This window comes from Larus michahellis, chromosome 18 (genome assembly GCF_964199755.1).
Source record: "Larus michahellis chromosome 18, bLarMic1.1, whole genome shotgun sequence".
NCBI classification, from domain to species: Eukaryota; Metazoa; Chordata; class Aves; order Charadriiformes; family Laridae; genus Larus; species Larus michahellis.
Window position 1 is genome coordinate 1,912,688 of NC_133913.1, and position 24,789 is coordinate 1,937,476.

The 24,789-nt window shown below is 69.9% G+C and overlaps 4 protein-coding genes across 7 annotated transcripts; 2 read left to right on the forward strand and 2 right to left on the reverse strand.

Moving 5' to 3' along the window:
* Nucleotides 1-155: 155 nt before the first annotated feature.
* Nucleotides 156-4,088, forward strand: PNMT (phenylethanolamine N-methyltransferase). The gene is made up of 3 exons (XM_074562203.1): nt 156-657; nt 938-1,145; nt 3,513-4,088. Exons 1-3 carry the CDS (start codon nt 504-506, stop codon nt 3,946-3,948), a joined length of 798 nt encoding a protein of 265 aa, XP_074418304.1. The 5' UTR covers nt 156-503; the 3' UTR covers nt 3,949-4,088.
* Nucleotides 4,089-4,643: 555 nt separating this feature from the next.
* Nucleotides 4,644-8,897, reverse strand: PGAP3 (post-GPI attachment to proteins phospholipase 3). Of its 4 annotated transcripts, none has more exons than XM_074562263.1 (8): nt 8,655-8,897; nt 7,693-7,790; nt 7,468-7,620; nt 6,967-7,029; nt 6,740-6,801; nt 6,494-6,630; nt 6,162-6,366; nt 4,644-5,332 (listed from the first exon to the last, which is right to left on the reverse strand). In XM_074562263.1, exons 1-8 carry the CDS (start codon nt 8,851-8,853, stop codon nt 5,269-5,271), a joined length of 981 nt encoding a protein of 326 aa, XP_074418364.1. In that variant the 5' UTR covers nt 8,854-8,897; the 3' UTR covers nt 4,644-5,268. The 4 variants fall into 4 exon arrangements, with proteins under 4 accessions (XP_074418364.1, XP_074418363.1, XP_074418362.1 ...); XM_074562265.1 differs by having other exon boundaries at nt 5,131-5,332; nt 6,494-6,588; XM_074562262.1 differs by having other exon boundaries at nt 5,005-5,332; nt 6,162-6,588.
* A 1,689-nt stretch (nt 8,898-10,586) lies between these two features.
* Nucleotides 10,587-21,323, forward strand: ERBB2 (erb-b2 receptor tyrosine kinase 2). Its single transcript, XM_074561958.1, has 27 exons — nt 10,587-10,733; nt 13,459-13,610; nt 13,701-13,887; nt 14,303-14,440; nt 14,561-14,629; nt 15,168-15,280; nt 15,374-15,515; nt 15,610-15,726; nt 15,910-16,036; nt 16,122-16,195; nt 16,284-16,374; nt 16,504-16,703; nt 16,804-16,936; nt 17,077-17,167; nt 17,257-17,417; nt 17,523-17,570; nt 17,714-17,852; nt 17,954-18,076; nt 18,157-18,255; nt 18,340-18,525; nt 18,605-18,760; nt 18,870-18,945; nt 19,040-19,186; nt 19,286-19,383; nt 19,460-19,630; nt 20,034-20,307; nt 20,413-21,323. The coding sequence occupies exons 1-27, from the start codon at nt 10,646-10,648 to the stop codon at nt 20,754-20,756; spliced, it is 3,744 nt and encodes a 1,247-aa protein (XP_074418059.1). The 5' UTR covers nt 10,587-10,645; the 3' UTR covers nt 20,757-21,323.
* Nucleotides 21,324-21,642: 319 nt separating this feature from the next.
* Nucleotides 21,643-24,423, reverse strand: MIEN1 (migration and invasion enhancer 1). The gene is made up of 4 exons (XM_074561963.1): nt 24,251-24,423; nt 23,555-23,652; nt 22,990-23,066; nt 21,643-22,551 (listed from the first exon to the last, which is right to left on the reverse strand). Exons 1-4 carry the CDS (start codon nt 24,331-24,333, stop codon nt 22,468-22,470), a joined length of 342 nt encoding a protein of 113 aa, XP_074418064.1. The 5' UTR covers nt 24,334-24,423; the 3' UTR covers nt 21,643-22,467.
* Between the last annotated feature and the right edge of the window lie 366 nt (nt 24,424-24,789).

Consider the following 24,789-nt stretch of genomic DNA (forward strand, 5'->3'; position numbering starts at 1 on the left):
GGCTGAGGCCCGGCACACTCAGCTCACTGATGACGGAGGCATCAGGGAGAGCTCAGACAGCCCCCCCCCCCCCCCCCCCCCCCACCGCCATCCCAACCCCTTCCCATCTCCATCCCCACCCTGTGGCACATTCCCGTGGGATGCTCATGGGGGTGGGGGGGGTAGTCACCGCTGGGACACCCACATCTTGGCGGGGGGGGTTTAAAAGCTTCAGGCCCCAGGGACTGGAGCCAGGAGTCCTGGATCCTGCCCCCCCCACACACACCCCCGCCATTCCCGGTCGGAGGAGTTTTATCGCTCAGCGCAAGGCCGGATCCGGCAGCGCCAACTGCAGCCCCCCCCCCCCCCCGGCCCCGGGGCGCTGGCGCTAACCTGGTTAGCCACGATGGATGGCCACCATGGCCATGGCTCACACTCCCCCCCCCGCCAACCACCACGAAGCCCGGCCGGGGATATAAAGCGTGTGCGGGGGCGGGCGAACGCGGCCGCCGCAGCCCCTCGCCATGAGCAGCCTGGCCGCCCTCCGGGAGGGCTACGAGCGCTTCGACCCCCGCGCCTACCTGCGGAACAACTACCTGCCCCCCCGGGCCGACTTCTCCTCCGAGGAGTTCGTGGTGCCCTGGAAGCTGCGATGCCTGGCCGAGACCTTCGCCAGCGGTGAGGGGCGTCAGGGAAGCACCCCCCCCCCCCCAGCCCCGAGCTGGGGAAACTGAGGCACGGGGGAGGGTGGGGTGGGACAGCACCTCAGCAGCCACCCTCCCTGCCCCCCCACCCGCCTCCCTGCTCCACAGACCCTTCCCAGGGTGGGCCCCACACCCCCCACACACCCCCCGGTTCTCCTGTCCCCACCCCCCCCACCAGTGCCTGGCTCAGTGTGGGGATCCCCCCCCCGACACACACAATGTCCTTCCCCCCCCCCCTCCTCCCCTCCGGCCAGGTGAGATCCGCGGGCGCACGCTGATCGACGTGGGCTCGGGCCCCACCATCTACCAGCTGCTGAGCGCCTGCGACCACTTCGAGGAGATCGTGGCCACCGACTACCTGGCGGTGAACCGGGAGGAGCTGGGGCGCTGGGCGCGGGGGGAGCCCGGCACCTTCGACTGGAGCCCCTTCATCCGCCACGTCTGCAAGATCGAGGGACGCGGGTAGGACCTGGGGGGGAGGGGGGGGACACGGATGTGGGGGGACCCCGGGTGGGGGGGGGGGGGGGGGGTGACCCAGTGACAGTGGGATCCCGGCGGCATGATCCATGGGATCACAGCTCCCCATCCCTGCGGAGATTGGGCTGATCCCTGCAGCATCATGTCCCCAAATCCCATGGGATCACAGCCCCACATCCCTGAGGAGATTGGGCTGATCCCTGCAGCATCGTGTCCCCAAATCCCATGGGATCACAGTTGCACATCCCTGCAGGTGATGGGCTGAGTCCTTTAGGACTGTGTCCCCAAATCCTATGGGATCACAGCCCCACATCCCTGCGGAGACTGGGCTGATCCCTGCAGCATCGTGTCCCCAAATCCCATGGGATCACAGCCCCCATCCCTGCGGAGACTGGGCTGATCCCTGCAGCATCGTGTCCCCAAATCCCATGGGATCACAGCCCCACATCCCTGCAGAGACTGGGCTGATCCCTGCAGCATCGTGTCCCCAAATCCCATGGGATCACAGCCCCCCATCCCTGCGGAGACTGGGCTGATCCCTGCAGCATCGTGTCCCCAAATCCCATGGGATCACAGCCCCCCATCCCTGCGGAGACTGGGCTGAACCCTGCAGCATCGTGTCCCCAAATCCCATGGGATCACAGCCCCACATCCCTGCGGAGACTGGGCTGATCCCTGCAGCATCGTGTCCCCAAATCCCATGGGATCACAGCCCCACATCCCTGCGGAGACTGGGCTGATCCCTGCAGCATCGCACCCCCAAATTCCATGGGATCACAGCCCCACATCCCTGCAGGTGATGGGCTGATTCCTTTAGGACTGTGTCCCCAAATCCTATGGGATCACAGCCCCCCATCCCTGCGGAGACTGGGCTGATCCCTGCAGCATCGTGTCCCCAAATTCCATGGGATCACAGCCCCACATCCCTGCAGAGACTGGGCTGATCCCTGCAGCATCGTGTCCCCAAATTCCATGGGATCACAGCCCCACATCCCTGCGGAGACTGGGCTGATCCCTGCAGCATCGTGTCCCCAAATCCCATGGGATCACAGCCCCACATCCCTGAGGAGATTGGGCAGATCCCTGCAGCATCGTGTCCCCAAATTCCATGGGATCACAGCCCCCCATCCCTGCGGAGACTGGGCTGATCCCTGCAGCATCATGTCCCCGAATTCCGTGGGATCACAGCCCCACATCCCTGCGGATGCTGGGCTAATCCCTGGAGGATCATATCCCCCAAATCCCCATGGGGTCACAGCGCCGTGTTCCCACAAATGCCGGGCTGGTTCCCGTAGGATTGTGTCCCCAAATCCCATGGGATCACAGCCCCACACCCCTGTGGACTCTGAGCTGATCCCTGCAGGACTGTGTGCCCAGGTTTCCACAGGATCACTTTCCCGCATCCCTGCTGATGCTGGACTGATCCCTGCAGGATTATGCTTCCACACCCCTTACAGACACCAGTCTGATCCCCATGGGATCCTGTCCCCTTGTCCCTGCAGACACCCGGCTGATCCCTGCAGGATCCTGACCCCTTGTCCCTATGGATGCTGGGCTAATCCCTGCAAGATCTCATCCCCGTGGTCCTGTCTGTGCTGGGTTAATCCCTGTGGGTTCCTCTCCCCGTGTCCCTGCAGAGCCTGGGTTGATCCCTGCAAGATCCCATCCCTGTGTCCCTGTGGATGCTGGGTTTGTCCCTGCAGGATCCCGGCCCTATGTCCCTGTAGATGTTAGGTCGATCCCTGTGGGATCCTGTTCCCACATTGCTGCAGATGCCGGGCTGATCCCTGCAAGATCCCATCCCTGTGGATGCTGGGTTGATCCCTGCCCCATGTCCCTGTAGGCGTCAGGTTGATCCCTGCAGATCCTCTCCCTGCAGATGGTGGGTTGATCCCTGCAGGATCCCGTCTCCATGGATGGTGGGTTGACCCCTGCAGGATCCCCTCCCCATGTCCCTGCAGATTGGGGGGTTGATGCCTGCAGGATCCCATCCCCATGTCCCTGTGGATGGTGGGCTGATCCCTGCAAGATCTCATCCCCACATCCCTGCGGTTGCCGGGCTGATCCCCGTGGGTGCTGGGTCGATCCCTGCAGGATCCCATCCCCACATCCCTGCAGTTGCCGGGCTGATCCCTGCAGGATCCCATCCCCATATCCCTGCAGATTGGGGGGTTGATGCCTGCAGGATCCCGTCCCCATGTCCCTGTGGATGGTGGGCTGATCCCCGCAACATCCCATCCCCACATCCCCGCGGTTGCCGGGCTGATCCCCAGGGGATCCCCCCCACAATCCCCGGGGAATCGGGTCCCCGCTGACGCCCCCCCCCCCCCCCACCTCTTGCCCCCCTCGCAGGGAGCCCTGGCAGGAGAAGGAGCGTCGGCTGCGGGGGCGGCTGCGGCGCATCCTGCCCATCGACGTGCACCGTCCGCACCCGCTGGGCGCCCCGTTGCGCCCGCCGGCCGACGCGCTGCTCTCCGCCTTCTGCCTGGAGGCCGTCAGCCCCGACCGCGACGCCTTCGCCCGGGCGCTGGCCCACGTGGGCTCGCTGCTGCGGCCGGGGGGCCACGCGCTGCTGCTGGGGGCCCTGGGGGAGTCCTTCTACCTGGCGGGGGCCGCCCGCCTGCCCGTGGTGCCGCTGGCGGAGGACGACGTCCGCTCGGCCTTGGCCGGCGCCGGCTTCGCCCTCCGCGACTTCCGCTCCTACGCCATGCCGCCCGCCCTGCGCACCGGCGTGGACGACGTCGACGGCGTCTTCTTCGCCCACGCGCAGAAGCCGCTGGAGGCCTGAAGGACGCCCCACCCCCCCCACGCACCACCCCAGGGGGGGGAACCTGCCCCCCGTCACCCCAAAAACCAGATTTGGTGGCCCCGATCCCGCCCCCACCCCCGGCTCCAGCCCCGCGACACCCCCAATAAAGCCCGAGCTGCACGGCACGGCCTGGCATCGCCTGGGATGTGGGGAGGGGGGGTGTCCCTGGGGAGGGGGTAACCATGGATCCTGGGGGGGGCTCAGGGAGCTGAGGGTGGCGGGGGGGGACAGAGGGGAGGCTGCGGTGGGGGCTCAGGAGAGGGTGAAGATCGGGGGGGGTGCAATGGGAAGGGTGTGGGGTGGGCGGCAGGGGGATGGGGGGCACGGAGAGGGGGGTTTGGGGCAGACTGGGGGGGGGGGGGGGCGGGGCATGGGGCACACGGGGGAAAGGATGGGGGGGGGGGGCACACAGGGGGAGCCTGGGGGTAAAAGCCGGGTGGGAAATGGGGTGCCCCACGGGGGTGACAATAAGGGGAATGGGGTGACAGCAAGGGGAATGGGGCACAAGGCTGGGGAGGGGGGTGGCAGGGATGGCACGGCAGACACAGGACGGGGAGGGGGGGGGCACACAGTGGGTCTGGGGGGGGTGTCACAGAGCAGGGGACAGCATGGCCAGGCAGAGGGTGCCCATGGGGCAGGGAGGGGGCACGGGGGGGCTGACGGCCAGGCAGGGCCCAGGTTGAACTCAGCTTTATTCACATCCCACAGCACACTCAGGCGAGGCCGGGGGGGGACACACAGCCCCGGGGGGGGGCACAGCCCCTCTGGCAGAGGGCGGGGCGGGGGGCACCCCCAACCCCAAGGCACCGCTCCAGCCCCACACATTACACCCACCCCCCCCGCCCTGCAAAAGCCAGCCAGCAGCCCCCAGCAAGGCCCCCCCCCAGCCCCCCCCCCATGCACACAGAGCCCCCCCCCCACCAAGCCACCCACGTGTGTGTGTGTGTGTCCCCCCCGGCAGTGTGGCCCCAGCAGCCATTGCCACCTCGCGGCTGTCGCGCTCCACGGCAGGGAGGGCCCCTGGCTCAGCACCGGCAGCCGGTGGCGGGTGGGGGGGGACACTAATGGGGGGGCTCAGCTGCCCTCAGCCCCTGTGCAACCGGCAGCGGGGGTGCCCGGCCCCCCCTGCACCCCGGGGAGGGGAGATGGGGGAGGCGGGGGGGCATGGAGAGAAAAGCAAACCTCAGAAGGCAACCGAGGGAAGGAGCCCGTGGCCAGGGGGGGCCGGGGGTTCGCTTGGCACAGGGCAGGGCAGGACCCCGGGGGGGGGCGAAGGGCCGCGCTCCCCCCCCGGCAGCTCTAGTCCGCTTTGAAGAGGTCGGAGTTGGCCTTCAGGAGGTAGAGGCTGTCGTCCACCAGGAAACTGCAGAGAGGGAGGGGGAAAAGGTGGGGGCTGGGGGGGGGGGGGCTGGGGGGGCCGCAGCACCCCAGCCCCACGGCCTTGGGTCCTTCTGGTTGTCGGTGCTGGGTGGGGAGGGGTGGGGGGGGGAAGCCCTAAACCCCCCACTGAGCACAGCCAGACCCTGGGGAGCAGCAGCAGCAGCAGGGTCCCCCCAGCACCCCACGGGCAAGACGGGGGCCCCCAGCATCCCGATTTCAAGAGGGGGGCACAGCGCACCCCACGGACCAAAGGGGGGGCCTTTAGCACCCCAGTTCCAAAAGGGGGGGCACCCAGCACAGCATGGGCAAGAAGGGGGCAGCCAGCACCCCGTGGGTGACAGCGGGGTCCCCTGGCACCCCAGTTCTGAGGGTGGGACCCCCAACACCCCATGGGAAAGAGAGAGACCCCCCCACGAACCCTGGGTTCAAGAGGGGGGGGGCAGCCAGCACCCCGTGGCTGAAAGCAGGGTCCCCTGGCACCCCAGTCCCAAGGGTGGGACCCCCCAGCACCGCAGGGAAAACAGAGGGGGGCACTGAGCACCCCATGGACCAAAGCGGGGGCCCTTTAGCACCCCAACTCCAAGAGGGGGGGCACCCAGCACCCCGTGGGTGACAGCGGGGTCCCCTGGCACCCCAGTTCCGAGGGTGGGACCCCCAACACCCCACGGGAAAGAGAGAGACACCCCCCCACACCGAACCCTGGGTTCAAGAGGGGGGCACCCAGCACCCTGTGGGCAAGACTGGGGTGCCCAGCACCCCTGTTTTAAGGGCTGGGGGGGTGTTGGGGTGGGGGTGGGGGGAACGACACCGACCTGTAGAAGAGGACGTTGAGGGGGATGGTGCCGATGTGCCAGAGCGCGTGGGCGTCCAGCACCCAGAAGAGGGGGGGGAAGTCGAGGAGCTCCAGCAGCGCCAGCGCCTGCAGCAGCAGCACCACGGCCGCGCACTTCCAGACGTGGGGCAGGCGCGGGCGGTTCCGCAGGCACCACCGCAGCCACCACGCCAGGTTGAGGAGCCCTGGGGAGACAGGGGAAGGGGGGCAGGGGGGGTAGGGGGAGAGGGGGAGCGCCCACCCGTAGGGCACGGCCCCCCCCCTCCACCCGCCTCCAGCCTCTTCCCCCCCCTCCCCAGGTGCCGGCCTCACCGATCGCCGCGTTCGCAGCCATGTTGTAGCCGTAGTCGAAGCGGACGAGGGTCAAGTAGGAGATGTGGCAGGCGAGGAAGAGAAGGAGGAAGGCCCTGAAGATGCTGATTAAGGCTGGCCGCTGCAGCCCCAGCGTCCTGGGAGTGGGGGGGGGGGGGGGGGGGGGGTGAGGAGGAGGAGGAGGAAGGGGTCGCTCACGGCCCTGGGGACTCCTGTGTCCCCAGCGCCCTGCCCCACGGGGCTCACCTGACGCAGCACAGGTACACGGAGTGCAGGACGACGGCCGAAGCGCAGAAATAATCCAGTTTCTGTGGGATCGGGGCCGGGTGAGCCGCACCGGGGTGGGCCAGGGCACACAGCGTCCCCCCGTCTCCCCCCACCACCTCGAGCAGAGCTGGGTGACAGGACCCCAGCCCAGGTTTGGGGACAGAGGGTCACAGCATGGTCACGGCATCTCCGGGGGTGCCACTCACCTCTGTCACAGCCGTGTCCCTCGTGTGGAAAACGGTGGACCAGAACCAGGCGTTTAAGGAGACCTGCGGGAGAGGCGGAAACCCGGAGTTGGCGGTGGGGGGGGAAGATGTTAAGCGGCCCCCGCTGCCAGCTAAGTGCCAGCTCCCTGGCTGGGTCACGTTCCCCCTCGGCAGCTCGTCAGCCTCATTAGGGGAGACGAGTGCCCTGCAAATTGGATGCGGAGGCGCCGAGGGGCCGGAGCTGTGCGGGGTTTGCTGAGCAGCTGGTTACCGAAACTCCCCCCGGGAGCCCGGCGCTGGCAGAGGAAGCCCGGGAAGCGCTGCCGGCCCCGTGCGGCTCCGCCAGCACACGCTGTACCCCCCCCCTAGAAACCCGTGTCACCCTGGAGGGGGGTCCCTGCAATGAGAGGAGACCTCGGGGGCTGCAAGAAGACCCTCAGATAGAGCAAACGAGGAGGTGGGGCGCAGCACAGCCCCCCCGGGGAGGGGGGGGACACTCACCCAGGCGAAGGCGACGCAGGTTGGGTACATGGGGGAGGCCGGGGGGACGGCGGCTTTGTAGCGCAGCAGCATGATGAAGCTGGCCAGGCCGTTGAGGAAGGAGGCGAAGGCGGAGGCCGGCTCCTGGAAGAACAGGAACCGGGAGAAGGGCCACTGCAAGGGAGATGAGCGGCGTCAGCGGGCAGAGGGGGACCCCGGCCCCCCCCCCGGCCCCCCACTGCTCACCTTTCCATGGAACTGGGGCACCCTGTGGCCGCCCTGGACGTAGAGGCGCACCGTCAGCCACATGCACTCGTACTTGCAGTCGTCGCGGCAGGTCCAGCCTGGGAGATAAAGCGGCGGGAGGGGGCGGCCAGCGCAGCCCCGGCCCTGGTCGCTGAGTCCCCCCCGCCCCCGGTCACTGAGTCCCCCCCCCAGTCCCTCCCAGTACAGACCGTCAGGCTGCATGGTCAGACCATGATGGGTGCTGGGAGTGCCATGATCCAGCCGGGGTGCAGGGGAGCCGTGTGGGGTTCACCACGGCCGGGAGACCCCCGCCCCGTGCTGGGCGCAGCACGGCACCCTGGCCTTCCCTGCGTGGCTCCCAGTACCACGGCCCAGCAACCCCCCGTATGTCCCAGCGTCCCCCCAGATGGTCCAGTGACCACCAAACCAGCACAACAGAGGCCAGCACCTCCCCCAGCAAAGCCCAGTGGGCCCCCAGTATGGCTCAGTGTCCCCCTAGAATGGCCCAGCATGGCCCAGCACAGCCCAGTAGCCCGCTACACAGCCCCAGTGCCTCCCAGCATGACCCCAGAATGGCCCAATAGCCACTAGCATGGCCCGGTGCGCCCCAGCACGGCCTAACGCCCACCGGCATAGTCCAAGGCACGGCCCAGTGACCCCCCAGTACAGAACCAGTGTGGCCCAGTGCCTCCCAGTACAGCCCAGCACTCCCCAGTGCCTCCTGCCTGGCCCCTGTACGGCCCAGCACCTCCCAGCCAGGCCTCGGGACACCCTAGTGCTCCCCAGTCCATCCCAGTGCCTCCCAGTCCGGCCCCGCCCGCCCAGCAACCCGACGGGGGGCGTGGCCTCTGCGGAGGCGTGGCCTCCTGGAGGGCGTGGTCTTCACCGAGGGGCGGGGCCTGCTTGGCATATGTGGGCGGGTCCCGGCCCGCCAGCCAATGGGCGCGGGAGGGGGGCGGTACCTGTCAGGCCCATGTAGAGCGGCTGGCGGGCGCGGAAGTGCCGTAGCGCCGCCCCCGAGCAGTTCTGCCGCTCGCAGCGGCCCAGGCACTCCCGGTACAGCGGCTCCCGGTCCCCCTGCGAGCCCCGGGCCGGGCCCGGCGCCGCCGCTGCCCCCAGCAGCAGCAGCAGCGCGGCCCGTGCCGCGCCGCCGGCCGCCATCGCCGCCCGGCCCGGCCCCGCCACTTCCGGCCCACCCCGGAAACGGGGGCGGCGCGGGGCACCATGGGATATAGCGCCTCCGCGGGGATGATGGGATACATTCCCCGGGGCGGGGAGGCTCATGGGATATATCCACCCCCCCAGGCGCCCTCCGCAGAGGCTCATGGGATATATCCCCCCCGCACGGTGTGTCCCGGGGGGTGTCAGCCCCGGGGGGTTGCGGGGACACCGGGGGGCTGCGGGGCCCGGGGCCGGGCCTGGGGCAGCGCGGCCCGGGCTGGCCCCGTCTCGGGGGGGGCCGTGCAGGCCTCAGCCATGCGGGATCCCGGGCGGGGGCCATCGGGCGAGGACCCCCAGGCAGGGTGCAGTGGCTGGGGATGGGGGGGATGTGCTGCCCCCCTGGGACACGCTCCTGGCTTGGGGTGGCGGTGACGCCTGGCTCCCTGCTCCCGTCCCCACGGAGCTGTCACCCCTGGGCAGACGGGGGTCCCGGCCCCCTGGCACTGGGGTCCCTTCTCCGGCCTAGCCGGGAGCCCTCAGGGGCTGCGGGTGGCCACGGTGGCACGTGTGGTGGCCGATGGGGACATGGTGGGAGGACCAGCCCCACGTGGGGGTCCTGGCCTGGCCACCCCCCTCCGCTCTGCCCAGCCAGGGGTCCCTGTTGCGGGCTGCGATGCTCTGGGGGACCCCACGTCCCAGTGTCCTCCCCCCTACACCCGGGGCAGGGGGTGAAGGTGCCCCAGTGGCTTGTACCCAGGGTGGGGGACAAACGCCAGCCCTGGGCCACCTCACTGGGGACCCATCGGATGCTGCTGGACTGTCCCCACACCCCAGGACGGTCCCCAGGCCCTGGCGTGTCCCAGTACCCTAGCCCAGCGCCTCCCAGTATGACCCCAGAACGGCCCAGTGCCCACCAGCATGGCCCAGTGCCCACCAGTACAGCCCGAGTGGCCCCCAGCACAGCCCCAGCGTGGCCTAATGCCCGACAGCACAGCCCAGTGACCCCCCCCCGCCCAGTACAGAACCAGCACAGCCCAGTGACAAGCCCCCCGCCCCATGCCCGGGGACTGTCCCCCTGTCCCCATACCCCAGGACTGTCCCCGTGCCCTGGACTGTCCCTGCACCCCAGGACTGTCCCCCTCTCCTTGTACCCCAGAATTGTCCCCATACCCCAGGACCACCCCTGGGTGCCAGGCTTGACCCCCCCCACACCCACAGGACTGTGTCCCCCCCCCCCCCGGACCCAGACCTGGGAGCAGCATCACCGCCCTCCCTCCCCCTGTGACAATCACAGCCCCAGCAGGGCAGGTGAGGGGACAGGGACGGGGGGTCATCCCCCCCATTTATGTGCCACCCCCCCCCCCGCTTCCCTGCAGCCCCCCCGGGGTGCAGGACCCCGGGACAGGGCAGCACTTGGAGCGGGGGGGAAGCACCGGGGGGAACGTGCGCTGCAACCGGGGCAGCCCCCAGCTCCGGAGCCGGGGGAGCCGGGGCGGGGGAGGTCCCTGGTGTTTCCAGGGGATGCGGGTTCCCCGGTTCTCCCGGTGTATGGAGAATCCCCGGTGCTCCCGGGGGATGGGGGTGTCCCCGGTGCTCCGGGAGGGTTCGGGGGCGGCGGGAGCGGAGGGAAGGGGGGGGTTTGGGGAGGGGGGGCGCGCCCTCGCCCGGGGCCGGGATGGCGGCGCGGCCCCGCGAGGCGGAGCCCGGGAGCGGCGGGAGGCGGCGGCTCCGCACCGCAAACTTTCCCGGAGCGGCCGGCGGGGGCCGTGGGCCGCGGCCCGGGCTCAGCACCATGATCCCCGCCGGGGGCTGCCTCTGCGCCGGGCTACTGCTCGCCGCCCTCCTGCTCGCCGCCTTCTGCCCCGCCGCCGCCGCCGAAGGTGGGTCCCGACGGACCGGGACGGCGGGGACAGCCCGGGGCGGGAGGGGGGAGAGGGGGGGGAGACGCAGCGGGGACCGGGGGGACAGCGGGGACAGCGGGCCGCGGGAGCGTCCTCTCGGCGGCGGGACTTTGCGCAAAGTTTTGCACGGGAGCGACCGGCACCGGGAGCACCGGGAGTGGACCGGGGAGCACCGGGAAGGCAGCGGGAGAGGACCGGGGGACAGCGGGAGGGGACCGGGAGCACCGGGGAGCACAGGGAAGGCACCGGGAGAGGACCGGGGAGCACCGGGAGACAGCGGGAGGACACCGGGAGGGGACGGGGGGCAGCGGGAGGGGACCGGGGGGCACCGGGGAGGACCGGGAGGAGAGCGGGGGGCACCGGGCTGCGGGGTCCGGCGTGCCCGCGGGCTGCTCGGTTGCAAGCGACGGGACCGTACCCCCCCCCAACTCCCTCCCTGATCGCCCCCCCCGGTGCCCCCTCGGTTCCCCCGGTTCTCCGGGCAGCGCGTCCCCGCAGGGGCTGGACTGGGAGGCGCTGGGTCGGACGGGGGGCTGCCCGTCCCGCTGCCTCCCGCCCCCCCCCGAGCGGGACCGGCCCCGGGAGGAGTTTGGGGGGACCCGTTGCTGCCCCGAGTGGGGACCCCCCCCCCCCCGCCAGCTGCAGCCGTTCCCAGGGCTCCCGTAAAACACCCGGGGACGGGGGGGGGGACACACGACCCCCAACTTCGCGGGGTTCCCGGGGCCGCGGGGAGGTTTTGGGGCGCGGGGCAGGCGCGGTGCCCCACGGAGCGGGTGGGTGGGTGGGTGGGTGGGTGGTGGGTGCGTCCCCGTCGCTCCCATCCACATTCTCGACGTGCCGCACCCTGCCCAGCCCGGGAGAGCGGCCGGGGAGGGAGCAGGAGCAGCCCGGGCAGGAGCCATGCCTGTCCCCAGGCCTCGGCCGGGCAAGCGGGGACGAGGACAGGGCTGGTGGCCCATCAGCAGCCCCAAAAAGCCACCGGCAGGGTTTGACCCCGCTGCCTGCTCCGGGGCTGCTGCCTCCGGTGCAATCCCGTGTCGGGGGGGCAGGTCTGCCACCGGGGGGTTTGGGAAGTAAACACCCAGTGAGGCCGAGCCGGCGTGGGGGCGTGGGGCAGGGACGTGGGGACACGCTGGGTCCCCTCCGCTCCTGGCACCCCACGGCTCGCCCTGCTCTGTGCCGGGGAAGCTCCAGGCTTGGGAACCCACCGGTGTGTCCCCACAGCCCCAAACCCGTCCCTGGGGCCAGATCCGTGTGCTGGCCGGGGGGGGGTGACCGGTAGCCCTGGCTGGGGGAGCTGTGGGGCAGCCCCGTGGGCATGTGGCCGATGGGCTTTGCCGGACACCTCAGTGGCTCCCTGCGGGCAGACGGGGTGACCCGTGCTGGCACTGCCCTCCAGAGCGCGCCAGGCAGGACGGGTCATTGACTGTCCTTCCCGGCGCCTGGCCGGGGACCCGGAGGAGCTGGCAGGGACGGAGCCCACAGGACGGAGCGAGGATCCCCCAGGATCTGTCCCTGCCGCCATTCCCCGTCCCGCCTGCCCTTCGCCTCTGCCCGCGCCATGGGGCAGGCGGAGGGCAGACCTTGAGCTTTGGCCGCTCGCCATGGTTTCCTCCCGTGGGGACCCTCCGCTCCGCAGCCGAGGCCATTGCGGTGGGGTGAGAGCTGAACCCCAAATTTGGGGGGCTTCCCCCACCCCGGCTGCGCCCGCGGAGGTCTCCCTGGCTCGGTGGCCCTGGAGCAGGCAGAGGAGGTGGCTGCCAGCCTGGTCCCCCAGCCATGAGGCCGTGCAGGCAGCTGCCGGCACCGGGGGCTGTCACTCAGCTGCGGCACGGCCAGCAGCCCCCTCCAGCCAGGGACCGGGACACCAAACCCCTGCCTGACCCCCACGTGCCTCGGTGCCCCCCTGCCCCATGCTGGGGACGGTGGCGGCTCAGGGCTGGTGGCACTGGGGCGGTGGCAGGGTGGGTGCCGGAGCTGTGCTGGGGTGGGTGCCGGAGCCGTGCCGGGGTCGGGTGTAGGGGATGGTCCCGGGGGGGTGGTGGGGCGCCGGGGGCCGCGGGCGCGCCGGGGCTGGGCCGTGCCCGCCAGCCCTGCGTCACCGCTGCTCCCCAAACACGCCCGACCTGAAAAGGCGGTTCCTGCTGGGAGCGGGCGGCCGGGGGCCCCGTGCCACCCGCCGCCGTGACTCACCTGCCCGGCCTGAGGGCCCCCACCCCGCACCCCCCACCCGGCCCGGTGCCCCAGGGGTGGTCCCCTGGCCAGCAGCCCCCCGCGGGATGGGGCCGGCTGGGCTCCGGCAGCCGTCGCCGCTCAACAATCGGGTCTTGTCTCGGCGTGGCTCCCCCGCCGGCGTGGGCAGAGCATTCCTGCCCGCAGCCCCCGCTCCGGCCCCCCGGCACGGCCGTGGGTCCCAGCAGCACCCGACACCCACCGTGGGCACGGGGCGACGTCGGCCCCCGGCTGTCCCTCGTGCGGGGCCGGGTGCCAGAGCGGGAGCAGCTTTGCCGCGTGCCGGGGCAGCGGCCATCCAGGAAGCCCATCGGAAGCTGTTGGGAGCAGCCCCGGAGATAAACGGCCGCCGCCGGATCCCTGGCGTTTCCTGCGGAGGCCGGTGGCCGCTGCCGGGCTCGGTTTGCCGCGGGGGCGAGAACGGAGGGGCTGGGCGAGGGGGACCCGCTGAGCTCCCGCTCCGTCCCCGCAGTCTGCACGGGGACCGACATGAAGCTGCTGCGTCCCTCCAGCCCCGAGAGCCACTACGAGACCCTGCGGCACCTCTACCAGGGCTGCCAGGTGGTGCAGGGCAACCTGGAGCTCACCTACCTGCCCCCCGACGCCGACACCGCCTTCCTCAAGGTGTGCAGGGGGAAAAACACACTGGGTTGGGTGGGGGGGGCTCATGGCGGGGGTCCGGTTGGCCCCTCACCTGCGTCCCCTCGTCCCCAGGACATCAAGGAGGTGCAGGGGTACGTGCTGATCGCGGAGAACCAAGTGAGCCAGCTGGAGCTGCAGAGCCTGCGCATCATCCGGGGGACGCAGCTCTTCCAGGAGCGTTACGCCCTGGCCGTGGTGGGCAACGCCGGCCCCACCGGCGCCCCAGGGCTGCGCCAGCTCGGCATGCGGCACCTCACAGGTCGGGGACCCCTCCCTGGGACCGGGGTGGTCACTCCCGACACGGGGCGCTGGGGGCTGCGGGTTGGTGCTGCCGGGGCTGGGAGATGACAGGTCCTGCCTGGGGTGGGTGCACGGGGGCTACTGGCCCTGCCTGGTCCCTGCTCAGGGCTGCTGGTCCCACCTGGAGCTGCTGGTCCCCAGCAGTCCCTCCCTGGAGCTGTAGGTCCCTGCCTGGGGCTGGATCCTCCCCATGGGGTGGCAGGTCCCCATGCAGGACTCGGAGTCCCCTTGGGGGCTGCAGGTACCACCCCCCGTCCAGGGCTGGGTGTCCCCATGGGGTGGGAGGTCCCTGCCCAGGGCTGGGTGTCCCCATGGGGCTGCAGGTCCCCCCCGCAACGTCCCCATGCTGACCCCCGCCACCTGTCCCCATGCAGAGATCCTGAAGGGGGGAGTGCGCATCGAGAGGAACCCCCAGCTCTGCTTCCAGGAGACCATCCTCTGGTCCGACATCTTCCACCGGCACAACGAGCTCCGCGGGGAGACCCAGGTGGAGAGCACCCGCAGCCGCAGCTGTGAGCACCGGCACCTCGGCTCGGGTGGGGTGGGGGGGTGGGTTATACCCAGGGAGGGGGTTCGGGGGTTGCCAGCCGGCCCCCCCTGGCATCGCCCGCTGACGGCTTCCCCCGGCGCAGGTCCCGACTGCCGGGCGCTGTGCGCCGAGGGGCACTGCTGGGGCGAGGGGCCGCAGGACTGCCAGACGCGTGAGTATGGGGCTCTGACCCCCCCCCAGAGACCCCCAAAGCCCCTGCCCCACAGGCTCCTCCAAAATCTCTGGGAACGCCCCCCTCCCTTCACATGTCCCTGCCCCATTGACCCCTACTTGCCACCTAAATCCTGGCCCCAGAGACCTCCTGGACCTTCTGCTTGTCCCCCCCCGGCAACTCCCCCTGGGCTCCCCAGAATCCCTGCTCTGGAGACCCCCACTTGTCCCCCCAAATCCCTGTCCCATTGACCCCTACTTGGCACCCACATCCCTGCCCCAGAGACACTCCCCCCCCCACAAATCCTTGCCTTGGGGATCCCCACTTCCCCCCCCCCGCCCCCGCCCCAGATCCCTGCCCCACTGCCCCCACTTGGCACCTAAATCCCCACCACAGGGACCACCCCCCCCCCCAATCCCTGCCCTGGCAACCCACCTACCCCCCAGCTCCTCATCCTGGGGACCCCCATGTCCCCTGCGGTCCCTGTCCCCACCATGTCCCTCTCATTGTCATCGTCCCCCCCCCCCCACCCCCACAGTGACCAACAGCATCTGCCATGGCTGCCCGCGCTGCAAGGGCACGAAGCCGACCGACTGCTGCCACGAGCAGTGCGCCGCCGGCTGCACCGGCCCCAAACACTCCGACTGCCTGGTACGCACCGGGGACTCGGGGGGGTGGTGGTGGGAGTCCCGGGGAGGGGATGCTGGGGTCTCACACCAGCCGGTCCCCCCCCCCCCACCCCAGGCGTGCCTGAACTTCAACCGGAGCGGGATCTGCGAGCTGCACTGCCCCCCCCTCGTCATCTACAACTCGGACACCTTCGAGTCGGTGCCCAACCCCGACGGGCGCTACACCTTCGGTGCCAGCTGCGTCAGCCAGTGTCCCTGTGAGCACCCGCGACGGGGATGGGGGGTGGGTGGGGTGGGGTGTCTGGTGCCGAGCCGCCATGGCCCTGACCCCCCCCTTCCCCGCACCCCCAGATAACTACCTGGCGACGGAGGTGGGGTCCTGCACCCTGGTGTGCCCCCAGAACAGCCAGGAGGTCACCGTCAGCAACGTCCAGAAGTGCGAGAAGTGCAGCAAGCCCTGCCCGGAGGGTGAGCATCGCCCCCGCCTCCGCCGCCTTGGGGGGGGGGGGGGCTCTGGGTACCTCAGGGGTGCTGGTGATGCCCTGGGGTGGGGGGGATCCCTTCAGGGCTGGTGGGGCGGGAGCAGTGAGGTTTGGGGGTCGCGGCGGAGCACCCCAGCCCTGCTGTGTCGTCCCCCCCCCCCCCCCGCAGTGTGCTACGGGCTGGGAGTGGATTTCCTCAAGGGCGTCCACGCCGTCAACGCCTCCAACATCCAGCACTTCGCCGGCTGCACCAAGATCTTCGGCAGCCTGGCTTTCCTGCCCGAGACCTTCGCCGGGTAAGCGCCCTGCTCCCCCCTCCACGAGCCCACGGGTGGCCACCGGGACCCCCAGCCCCTCCAACCTCCCTCCCGTCCCCGACAGCGACCCCAGCACCAACACGCCGCCCCTGGACCCCAAACTGCTGCGGATCTTCGAGAGCCTGGAGGAGCTGACGGGTGAGAGCGGGGGGAGCCGGGGGCTGGGGGCTGCGGATGGCGGGGGCTGGGGGAGACACACAGGGTGGTGACGCTCGGCTCCCTGCAGGCTTCCTCTACATCGCCGCCTGGCCACCCAGCCTGCAGGACCTGGGCGTCTTCCAAAACCTGCGGGTCATCCGGGGCCGCGTGCTGCACAAGTGAGCGGGGACAGGGACGCAGTGGCGGGGGGACGGGACGGGATGTGGGGACACGGTGGCGGGGCTGGGGGGGGGGGGGGTGGGGGGGGTGGAGACACCGTGCGCGCTCACCCGGCGGTGTCTCGGCAGCGGCGCCTACTCGCTGACGCTGCGGGACCTGGCGGTGCGGGCGCTGGGGCTCCGCGCCCTGCAGGAGATCAGCAGCGGGATGGTGCTCGTCCACCACAACCCCCAGCTCTGCTTCCTCCAGAAGGTGCCCTGGGACAGCATCTTCCGCAACCCCCGCCAGCGCCTCTTCCAGACCCACAACAAGCCCCCCGAGCAGTGCGGTAAGCAGCATCCGTGGGGGGACAGGGTTGGGGGGAGCCGGCGGAACCCCCCTGCTCCCCGTTTCTCACGGTGTCCCGTTCCCCCCCCCCCAACCCGCAGAGAGCGAGGGGCTGGTCTGCTTCCACCTCTGCGCCCACGGGCACTGCTGGGGTCCTGGCCCGACCCAGTGCGTCGCCTGCGAGCGGTTCCTGCGTGGCCAGGAGTGCGTCGCCTCCTGCAACCTCCTGGACGGGTGAGTGGGGAATCCCGGGGATGGTGGGCAGCGACACACACACCCCCCCCGGCCCCGCAGAGGAGGGAGGGGTCCGAGACCCCCCATCCCTGCGTCCACCCCATCCCTGCGCCCGCCCCACGGTCCCCTTCGCCCCGCAGAGCCGTCCGGGAGCACGCCAACGGGACGCGGTGCCTGCCCTGCCACCCCGAGTGCCAGCCCCAGAACGGCACGGAGACCTGCTTCGGCTCGGTGAGGATGGGGTGGGGGACATGGCGGGTGGCGGTGGGGGGTGGCCTCGGGCCCCTGGGTCCCTCAAACCCCCCCTTCCTGTCCTGCAGGAGGCGGACCAGTGCGTGGCGTGTGCCCACTACAAGGACGCGCAGCAGTGCGTGCGGCGCTGCCCCAGCGGGGTGAAGGCGGACGCCTCCTTCGTGCCCGTCTGGAAGTACCCGGACGAAGACGGCGTCTGCCAGCTCTGCCCCACCAACTGCACCCACTCGTGAGTCCGGGGCTGGGGGGCCAGGGGGGGTCCAGCCGGGCACGGGCAGGGGGTCACCGGGGAATTGCTGCTGACGGGGGGGCTGCTGCACGCTGTGTCCCCCAGGTGCACGATCCGGGACGAGGACGGCTGTCCCGTGGACCAGAAGCCAAGGTAGGAGCGCGGGTGCCCTGTGCCACCCTGACTCCCCCACCCTGGGTGCTGGGGGGCTCTTCCAGCTGGGACCCCCCCACCCCGTCACCATCTCCCCCACCCCGTCACCATCTCCCCCACCCCGGTCACCTCCTGTCCCGCAGCCAGGTGACATCCATCATCGCCGGCGTGGTGGGGGCTCTGCTGGTCGTCGTCCTCCTGCTCATCACCGTCTTCTGCGTCAAGCGCCGGCGGCAGCAGGAGCGGAAACACACCATGCGGCGTCTGCTGCAGGAGACCGAGGTGGGGACACCGGGACCCCTGGTTCTCCCCACAGGGGGATGGACCCCCGGTGCCGGCGGGTGCCAGGAGCCCAGCCCCCCCTCATCCGTCTGTCCCCGCAGCTGGTGGAGCCGCTGACGCCCAGCGGAGCCCTCCCCAACCAGGCCCAGATGCGGATCCTCAAGGAGACGGAGCTCAAGAAAGTGAAAGTCTTGGGCTCCGGTGCTTTCGGCACCGTCTATAAGGTGAGGGTTGAGGGGGGACGCTGCCAGCGGGCTGGGACCCTCCCCGTTCCGCGCCCCCTCACCCGCCTTCCCCCTCCCAGGGCATCTGGATCCCCGACGGGGAGAGCGTGAAGATCCCGGTGGCCATCAAGGTCTTGCGGGAGAACACGTCGCCCAAAGCCAACAAGGAGATCCTGGACGTGAGTGTGCCAGCGGTGCCGGCGGGTGAGCGGTGGCGGCAGCAGCCCCCGCCCAGCCTGACACCCCCCTCCCCGTGCCCGCAGGAGGCCTACGTGATGGCAGGGGTGGGCAGCCCCTACGTGTCCCGGCTGCTGGGCATCTGCCTGACCTCCACGGTGCAGCTGGTGACGCAGCTGATGCCCTACGGCTGCCTCCTGGACTACGTGCGGGAGAACAAGGACCGCATCGGCTCCCAGGACCTGCTCAACTGGTGTGTGCAGATCGCCAAGGTAGGACGAGGGGGGTCCAGGGCGATCTAGAGGGGGACCAGGGGGGGCCGGGGGCCAGCCTGACACCCACCGTCCCCAGGGGATGAGTTACCTGGAGGAGGTGCGGCTGGTGCACCGGGACTTGGCCGCTCGCAACGTCCTCGTCAAGAGCCCCAACCATGTCAAGATCACCGACTTCGGGCTGGCCCGGCTGCTCGACATCGATGAGACCGAGTACCACGCTGACGGCGGCAAGGTGGGGCTTGGGGACGCGGGGACAGCGTGATGGGCACCATGATGCTTCCCCTCGGGGACAGCCAGACACCCCCCAAGTCCTGCTCACCTCTCTGTCCTCCCTGTCCCAGGTCCCCATCAAGTGGATGGCGCTGGAGTCCATCCTCCGCCGGCGCTTCACGCACCAGAGCGATGTCTGGAGCTACGGTACGTCGGGGCGGCCCCATCCCCAGGCTTGGTGCCAGGAGAGATGCACAGGGGGTACCTGGGGCACCGCTCACCCCCGTCCTTGTCCCCCCAGGCGTCACCGTGTGGGAGCTGATGACCTTTGGGGCGAAGCCCTACGATGGGATCCCTGCGCGGGAGATCCCCGACCTGCTAGAGAAGGGCGAGAGGCTGCCGCAGCCGCCCGTCTGCACCATCGACGTCTACATGATCATGGTGAAATGTACGGTGGCGGGGGGGTGAGGGGGACGACAGGGACACATCCCGGGGCACCACGGTGGCACCTCGTTCCCGGCCCTGACGACGCCTGTCTCTGCCCCAGGCTGGATGATCGACTCCGAGTGCCGGCCCAAGTTTCGGGAGCTGGTCACCGAGTTCTCCCGCATGGCTCGGGACCCCCAGCGCTTCGTGGTCATCCAGGTACGGGGGTCCCCGGGGGTCCTGTCCCCCCCGCCAGCACCTTGGTGCAGACACTGACCGCTGTCCTCGTCCCCAGAACGACATGGTCGGGCTGCCCGGCTCCATCGACAGCACCTTCTACCGGGCCCTGCTCGAGGAGGAGGACATGGACGACCTGGTGGACGCCGAGGAGTACCTGGTCCCTCACCAGGGATTCTTCAGCGCCGAGACCTCCACCACCTACCGCAGCCGCATCTCCTCCACACGGGTAGGTGGGCTTGGCGGGGGGAGCAGGTGGGAGCCCCCCTTTTCCTGGCAGAGGTGTGGGGTGACCCAGTGCCCAGGGCAAGGCTGCCCCCCGGCCCTGCGCTACCCGGGGACCTTGTCCCACACCGGGGGGAGGGCGCTGCAAGCTCCCAACTTAGACTAGATACAGGGCAGATTTTTTTTACGCTGAGGGTGGTGAGCCCCTGGCCCAGGTTGCCCAGAGGGGTGGGAGATGCCCCATCCCTGGAAACATCCCAGGCCAGGTTGGACGGGGCTCTGAGCGACCTGGTCTGGTTGGAGATGTCCCTGCTGATGGCAGGGGATGGGACTCGATGGCCTTTAAAGGTCCCTTCTCACCCAAACCATCTGTGATTCTATGACTCCATGCCCTCTCCCGCACCCAGAGCACGGCGGAGACCCCGGCCGATGTGGAGGAGGGAGAGGGCTTGGCCGCCTTCCCCTTCCCCCCGCAGGGACTGGCGGAGGGGCCGGAGGGCCCCGTGCCGGAGGCGCCGGAGGGGGACGGCGGTGCCAAGGCGGCCCTGCAGAGCCCGTCGGCGCGGGAGCCCAGCACCCTGCCGCGGTACAGCGAGGATCCCACCGTGCTGGCAGCTGAGGACAGCGAGGGCCTGGACCCCGAGGGCTTCGCCGCCCCGGCCCCCCGCACCGCCATGCCAGGTAGGGAGGGGGTGGTCGGCTGAGCGTGCACCCTCCCCGGCTGCCCGCTCACCCCATCGCCCAGCCCGGCCACGGTGGGCCCTAACACCTCCCTTGTCCCCGCAGAGTACGTGAATCAGGCTGGGGAACAGCGGTCACCGCCCCGGCACCCCCACGCACCCCCGTCCCCACCGGACAAGCCCAAGGGCCACCAGGGTAAGAACGGGCTCATCAAGGAAGCCAAGCACCCCTTCCCAGGGCCCTTCGGCCACGCCGTGGAGAACCCCGAGTACCTGGCACCACTCAGCCCGCCCGCCCCCGGCCCCTTCAGCCAAGCCTTCGACAACCCCTACTACTGGAACCAGGACCCCCCCAAGGCCAGCGGCTCCGAGGGTGGCCCCGGCATGACACCCACAGCCGAGAACCCCGAGTACCTCGGCCTGGCCGGCCCCGACGACGTGGCCGTGTAGGGCCGGACCATGGAGACCCCCCCTACTTCGCCGAGGCAGCTTAGGGAGGGACGGCACGGCAAGGCAAGGCAAGGCACGGACACGGGGCTGTCCCCTCTGCCTGGTGGCGGCCATGCTAACGCCGCAGGGTGACGCCAGCCGCAGAGGGCTGGGAGAGCCCAGGACGCTGTGGGACAGCGCGGCAGCACATGTGGGGACAGAGAGGGGTCACCCTCCGTGCCAGGTGTTGCTCTGGGCCCCCCCCCCCCAGGGCTGGGCACTGGCAGGGGTGACCCACAAGCCATGCTGAGCCGGACGGTGCTCAGACTGCGACCGGGAGCAGCCCGGAGAAGGACAGCCCGCTCTCGTCACCCCAAAAGCTCCTCTGCCACCATCCACCTCTCCGGGGCTGTCCCGGTCCGGCTCGCCCCATGAACCTCGCCACCGCCCTCCCCCCCGGCGCCCCAGTCGCGCCGGGACACACGGACTTGCACTGAGAGCAGGCGGACACCGGGCCCCCGTCCCGGCTCCTCCTGGATTCTTTTGAAGCCGACTGTATCGCACCGAGATGTATATTTGATAATTGTACATTGTTGGTTTTTTTTTTTTTTTTTTTCTACTCTGCTTGTCTGCGTGGTTCCCTCTTTTCCACGGGCAGCTGGCACGGGGCAGGGGAAGCCAGCTCCGTCTCCTGGGGACCATTGTGTCCCTTCCCTCCTGGCCTCAGCTGCCGCCACCTGAGGAGGTGGCGAAGGGCAGGACCCGCTTACCTGGAGGGTAAAAGTCCTGATCCCGCCTGGCCGCCGGCCAAGGGCAGGGCAGGCTGGAGACGGGACCTGATTTAACCCCAGCTTTCGCGCCTCGATGCCCATGTCCCACACCCATTCTCGAGGGACACGAGAGGGGCCACGTTCTCCTCTGTCCTTTATTCAGCACCGGGCCGTTGGGTTTATACACAGTATAGAATAAATAGGGGGCCCCTCTGCTGGCTCAGCCGCCCCGTGGCCAAGGGCAGAGTCATTACAGGCAGAAAGCGAGAGCCGAGAGCCTGAGAACGGGGAGGACGGGGAAGCTCGCGGCCGTTAAATAAACCTCTTGGCCGTGGGGACGGAGCCAAGCCGGGGTTCCCATGCCCGGCCGGGGCAGCCGGTCCCTGCTGCCCTCGCACCGGTTTAAACAGTGACAGGAGAGACTTTAATCATTAACGAATCACGCTAAAGTTTACGGTGAGTGTTTTTGTCTCTGCATTAACCTGCTGGGAGAGCTACAAAGTCTCCTCCAACGCCCGGCCTGGCTCCCCCCAGGGCTGGGCAGAGCGTTCGCGGGGGGCCCCCAAGCCCCCTGTGGCTGAGGGAGGGGAGAGACACTGCCCCCCCCCCGCCCACTGCTGGGCATGGGGGGAGGCAAGCGCAGAGGAAGGGGGAAGGCAAAGGCAGGCAGAGGATCCACCGCACGCCACCGCTACCCACCACCGCACATCAGGCACAGCGGGGACACGACCCGAAGGGATGGGCCAGAATGGCCCCCCCAGCACGGCCAGCCCAGTGACACCAGTACCACAGCTCTGCCCATCCCAGCTCTCACCCCCAGTGCCACAGTGGCATTCCCCGGGAGGCTCCTTACGCTCTCGCATTCCCTGGATATCCCCGGTCGTACAGGAAGCTAATGAAGGCGGCGAGGAGCAAAGCAGGGGGACGCCGAGGGGGCCGGGAGATCCCAGCTGGGCGCCGGGCTACAAGATGACACAGGGGGGGCGGCTGTTGGTGATTTTCTCCAGCGGTTCCCCATTCCTCGCTCTGCGAATTGCTTCGATAAGCTGAGGAGACAGAGAAGAGGGAGTCATGCTCCGGGCTGGCCTCGCTGCGAGGTCTGGCAGGGGAGAGAGCACCCAGAGGGAGGGGAACGCAGCGGTTGGGAGCACTTGGATGCAACACGTGGAGGCCAGGCAGCACCGCAGGCCCAAATCACGGACACACTGGGGCAGGAGCTCCAGGAACCATCCCCGCTCTCCCCACAGAGCGGCGGCTCAGGCTCGCACCATACTGCGGCAGGACCTGGAGTGGGTCCCGGCAGGGTGGCAGGAAGGGGAAAAACACCCGATGGGATTGTGAAGCGTCGCTGGAGCTCGGGCAGAGCTAGCAGGTGATCATATGGAGACATCAAGGGCAAAAACCAGTCACAGGGGAGCTTCCCGCAAAAACAAATCTCCCCACAGCCTGGCTGAGACAAGGACCCTGCGGGGCCGAGTACTTACATCCTTCTCGTACGGAAAGCCTCCATTCTCCAGTTTGGAGAAGACCAGCTGCCCGTTGATCTCAATCTCGAAGGCACCTTAAACGCACACAGAGCCAAGCTGTAAGCTATGCTTCTGCCCCATGTGGTGCTGCCAACCCCCCGGCCCGACCTGCAGCCGTTCCTGCCACACCAATCCCTTGTGCAAGTGTCCAGGAGGCAGAAATGTCACAGTGGTACCCCCAGACCCGCCAGGCCGTACCCCCAGCAGCAGAGCTGGGCTGGTAGAGCACACAGTGCACCCCTGGAGAGCCTGGGGGGCTCCTGCCCTGCTCCTCATAGGCCCCCAGGCTCCAGAGTCTCTGCACTCCCCAAGACCTCGGTGAGGGGCAGCCCCTGCAATACGCAGCGCTCAGGCAAGCGAGGCACATCCCCTCCAGCCTCACAGCAAGGTTTGCACCAGCTCATCCCTCCCCAAAGACAGGGCTGGCACCCAGCACTGCAGCGGGGACAGGCCGGGGTCGCCCCAACCGCAGCACACCCCCAGCAGCGACCCCTACATGGCGCCGAACGCTGCAGGCCCTTACCTGTGCCCCCCAGCCTGGACTCGATCTCGATGTCGGGGTACTCCTCCTTCACAGCGCTCGCCAGCTCCTGGTACGTGGGCTCGAAGCCGCAGGGCTCGCTGGGGGCGGGGAGAAGCGGGTGAGAGCTGGGGCTTCACCACAGGGAGCCCCCGACAGCACCCCGCGCCCACACACCCCCCGTCCAACCTTAAGGAGCCCTAAGGCCCCAAACTAAGGAGCCTCCCCACACCCGTCTCCCCTGCTACTGCCGGTACCCCCACCCCCTCCACAATAAGCCCCACGCCCCCCAAACCCTCCTACCCCTCTGCACCCCCTCACTGCTCCCCACCAGCTCCTACGCTACCCAGCTCCCTACACCTCTCGGCACCCCAGAACTCATTCCCCTTAGGCTCACGCACTCCCGTGCAGCTCCCTCCCCCTCCCCCGCAGAATCCCCAGCTCCCCCGCCGAGCCCTCCAACAGCCCACACCCCCCCAGACTCCCCCCCGGCCTGAAAGCCCCGTCCCAGTTCCCCCAGTTGCTGCCCCCAGCACCCCAGTATCCCCTTCCCCAGACCCCTCCGGGTCCCTCCCGCCCCTGAAGGCCCCTCGGTCCCGCCATTCCCGCCGGTTCTTCGCCCCCGGCGCCGCCGGCACCCCCTCGTAGACGGCAGAGCGGCACCGGGGGGAAGGAAGCCGGCACCGGCGCGGCGCTCACCAATACTCCACCACGATGCGGACCCGCCGCTCGGCCTCAGCTCCAGCCGCGGCCGCCACCGCCTCCTCGGCTCCGCCGCTCATCGCCGCCGGTCCCGCCGCTCGCTCGCTCGCCCGCCGCTTCCGGGTGGCTCCACGTGACGCGGCGCTTCCGGCCGCGCGGCGCCGCTCCTCTTGTCTGCTCCGGGCGGGCGGCGCAGCGCCACCTGCTGGCGGGAGGAGCGCACAGCGGCGGGGCCGCCCCCGCCCGCCGCGTCCCCACCGACCCGCACTGGGACCCGCACCCACCCCCGCCGCAGCTCTATACCACCATGGGGATCCCCCACAGAACCATGGGACCCCCCCACTGACCCCCTCTGGGGAGCCCTACGGGGCCTCGGGACCCGCGCAGGGGGTCACCCACGGACCCATGGGACCCCCAGCATCCCCCACACGGACCCCCTGAGCCCCCCATGGGGACGCCTCTGGGGACTCTGTGTCCCCATGGGACACCCAGAACCCCATGGGGAGACGCCCCCCGCTCATGGGGACAACCCCTCC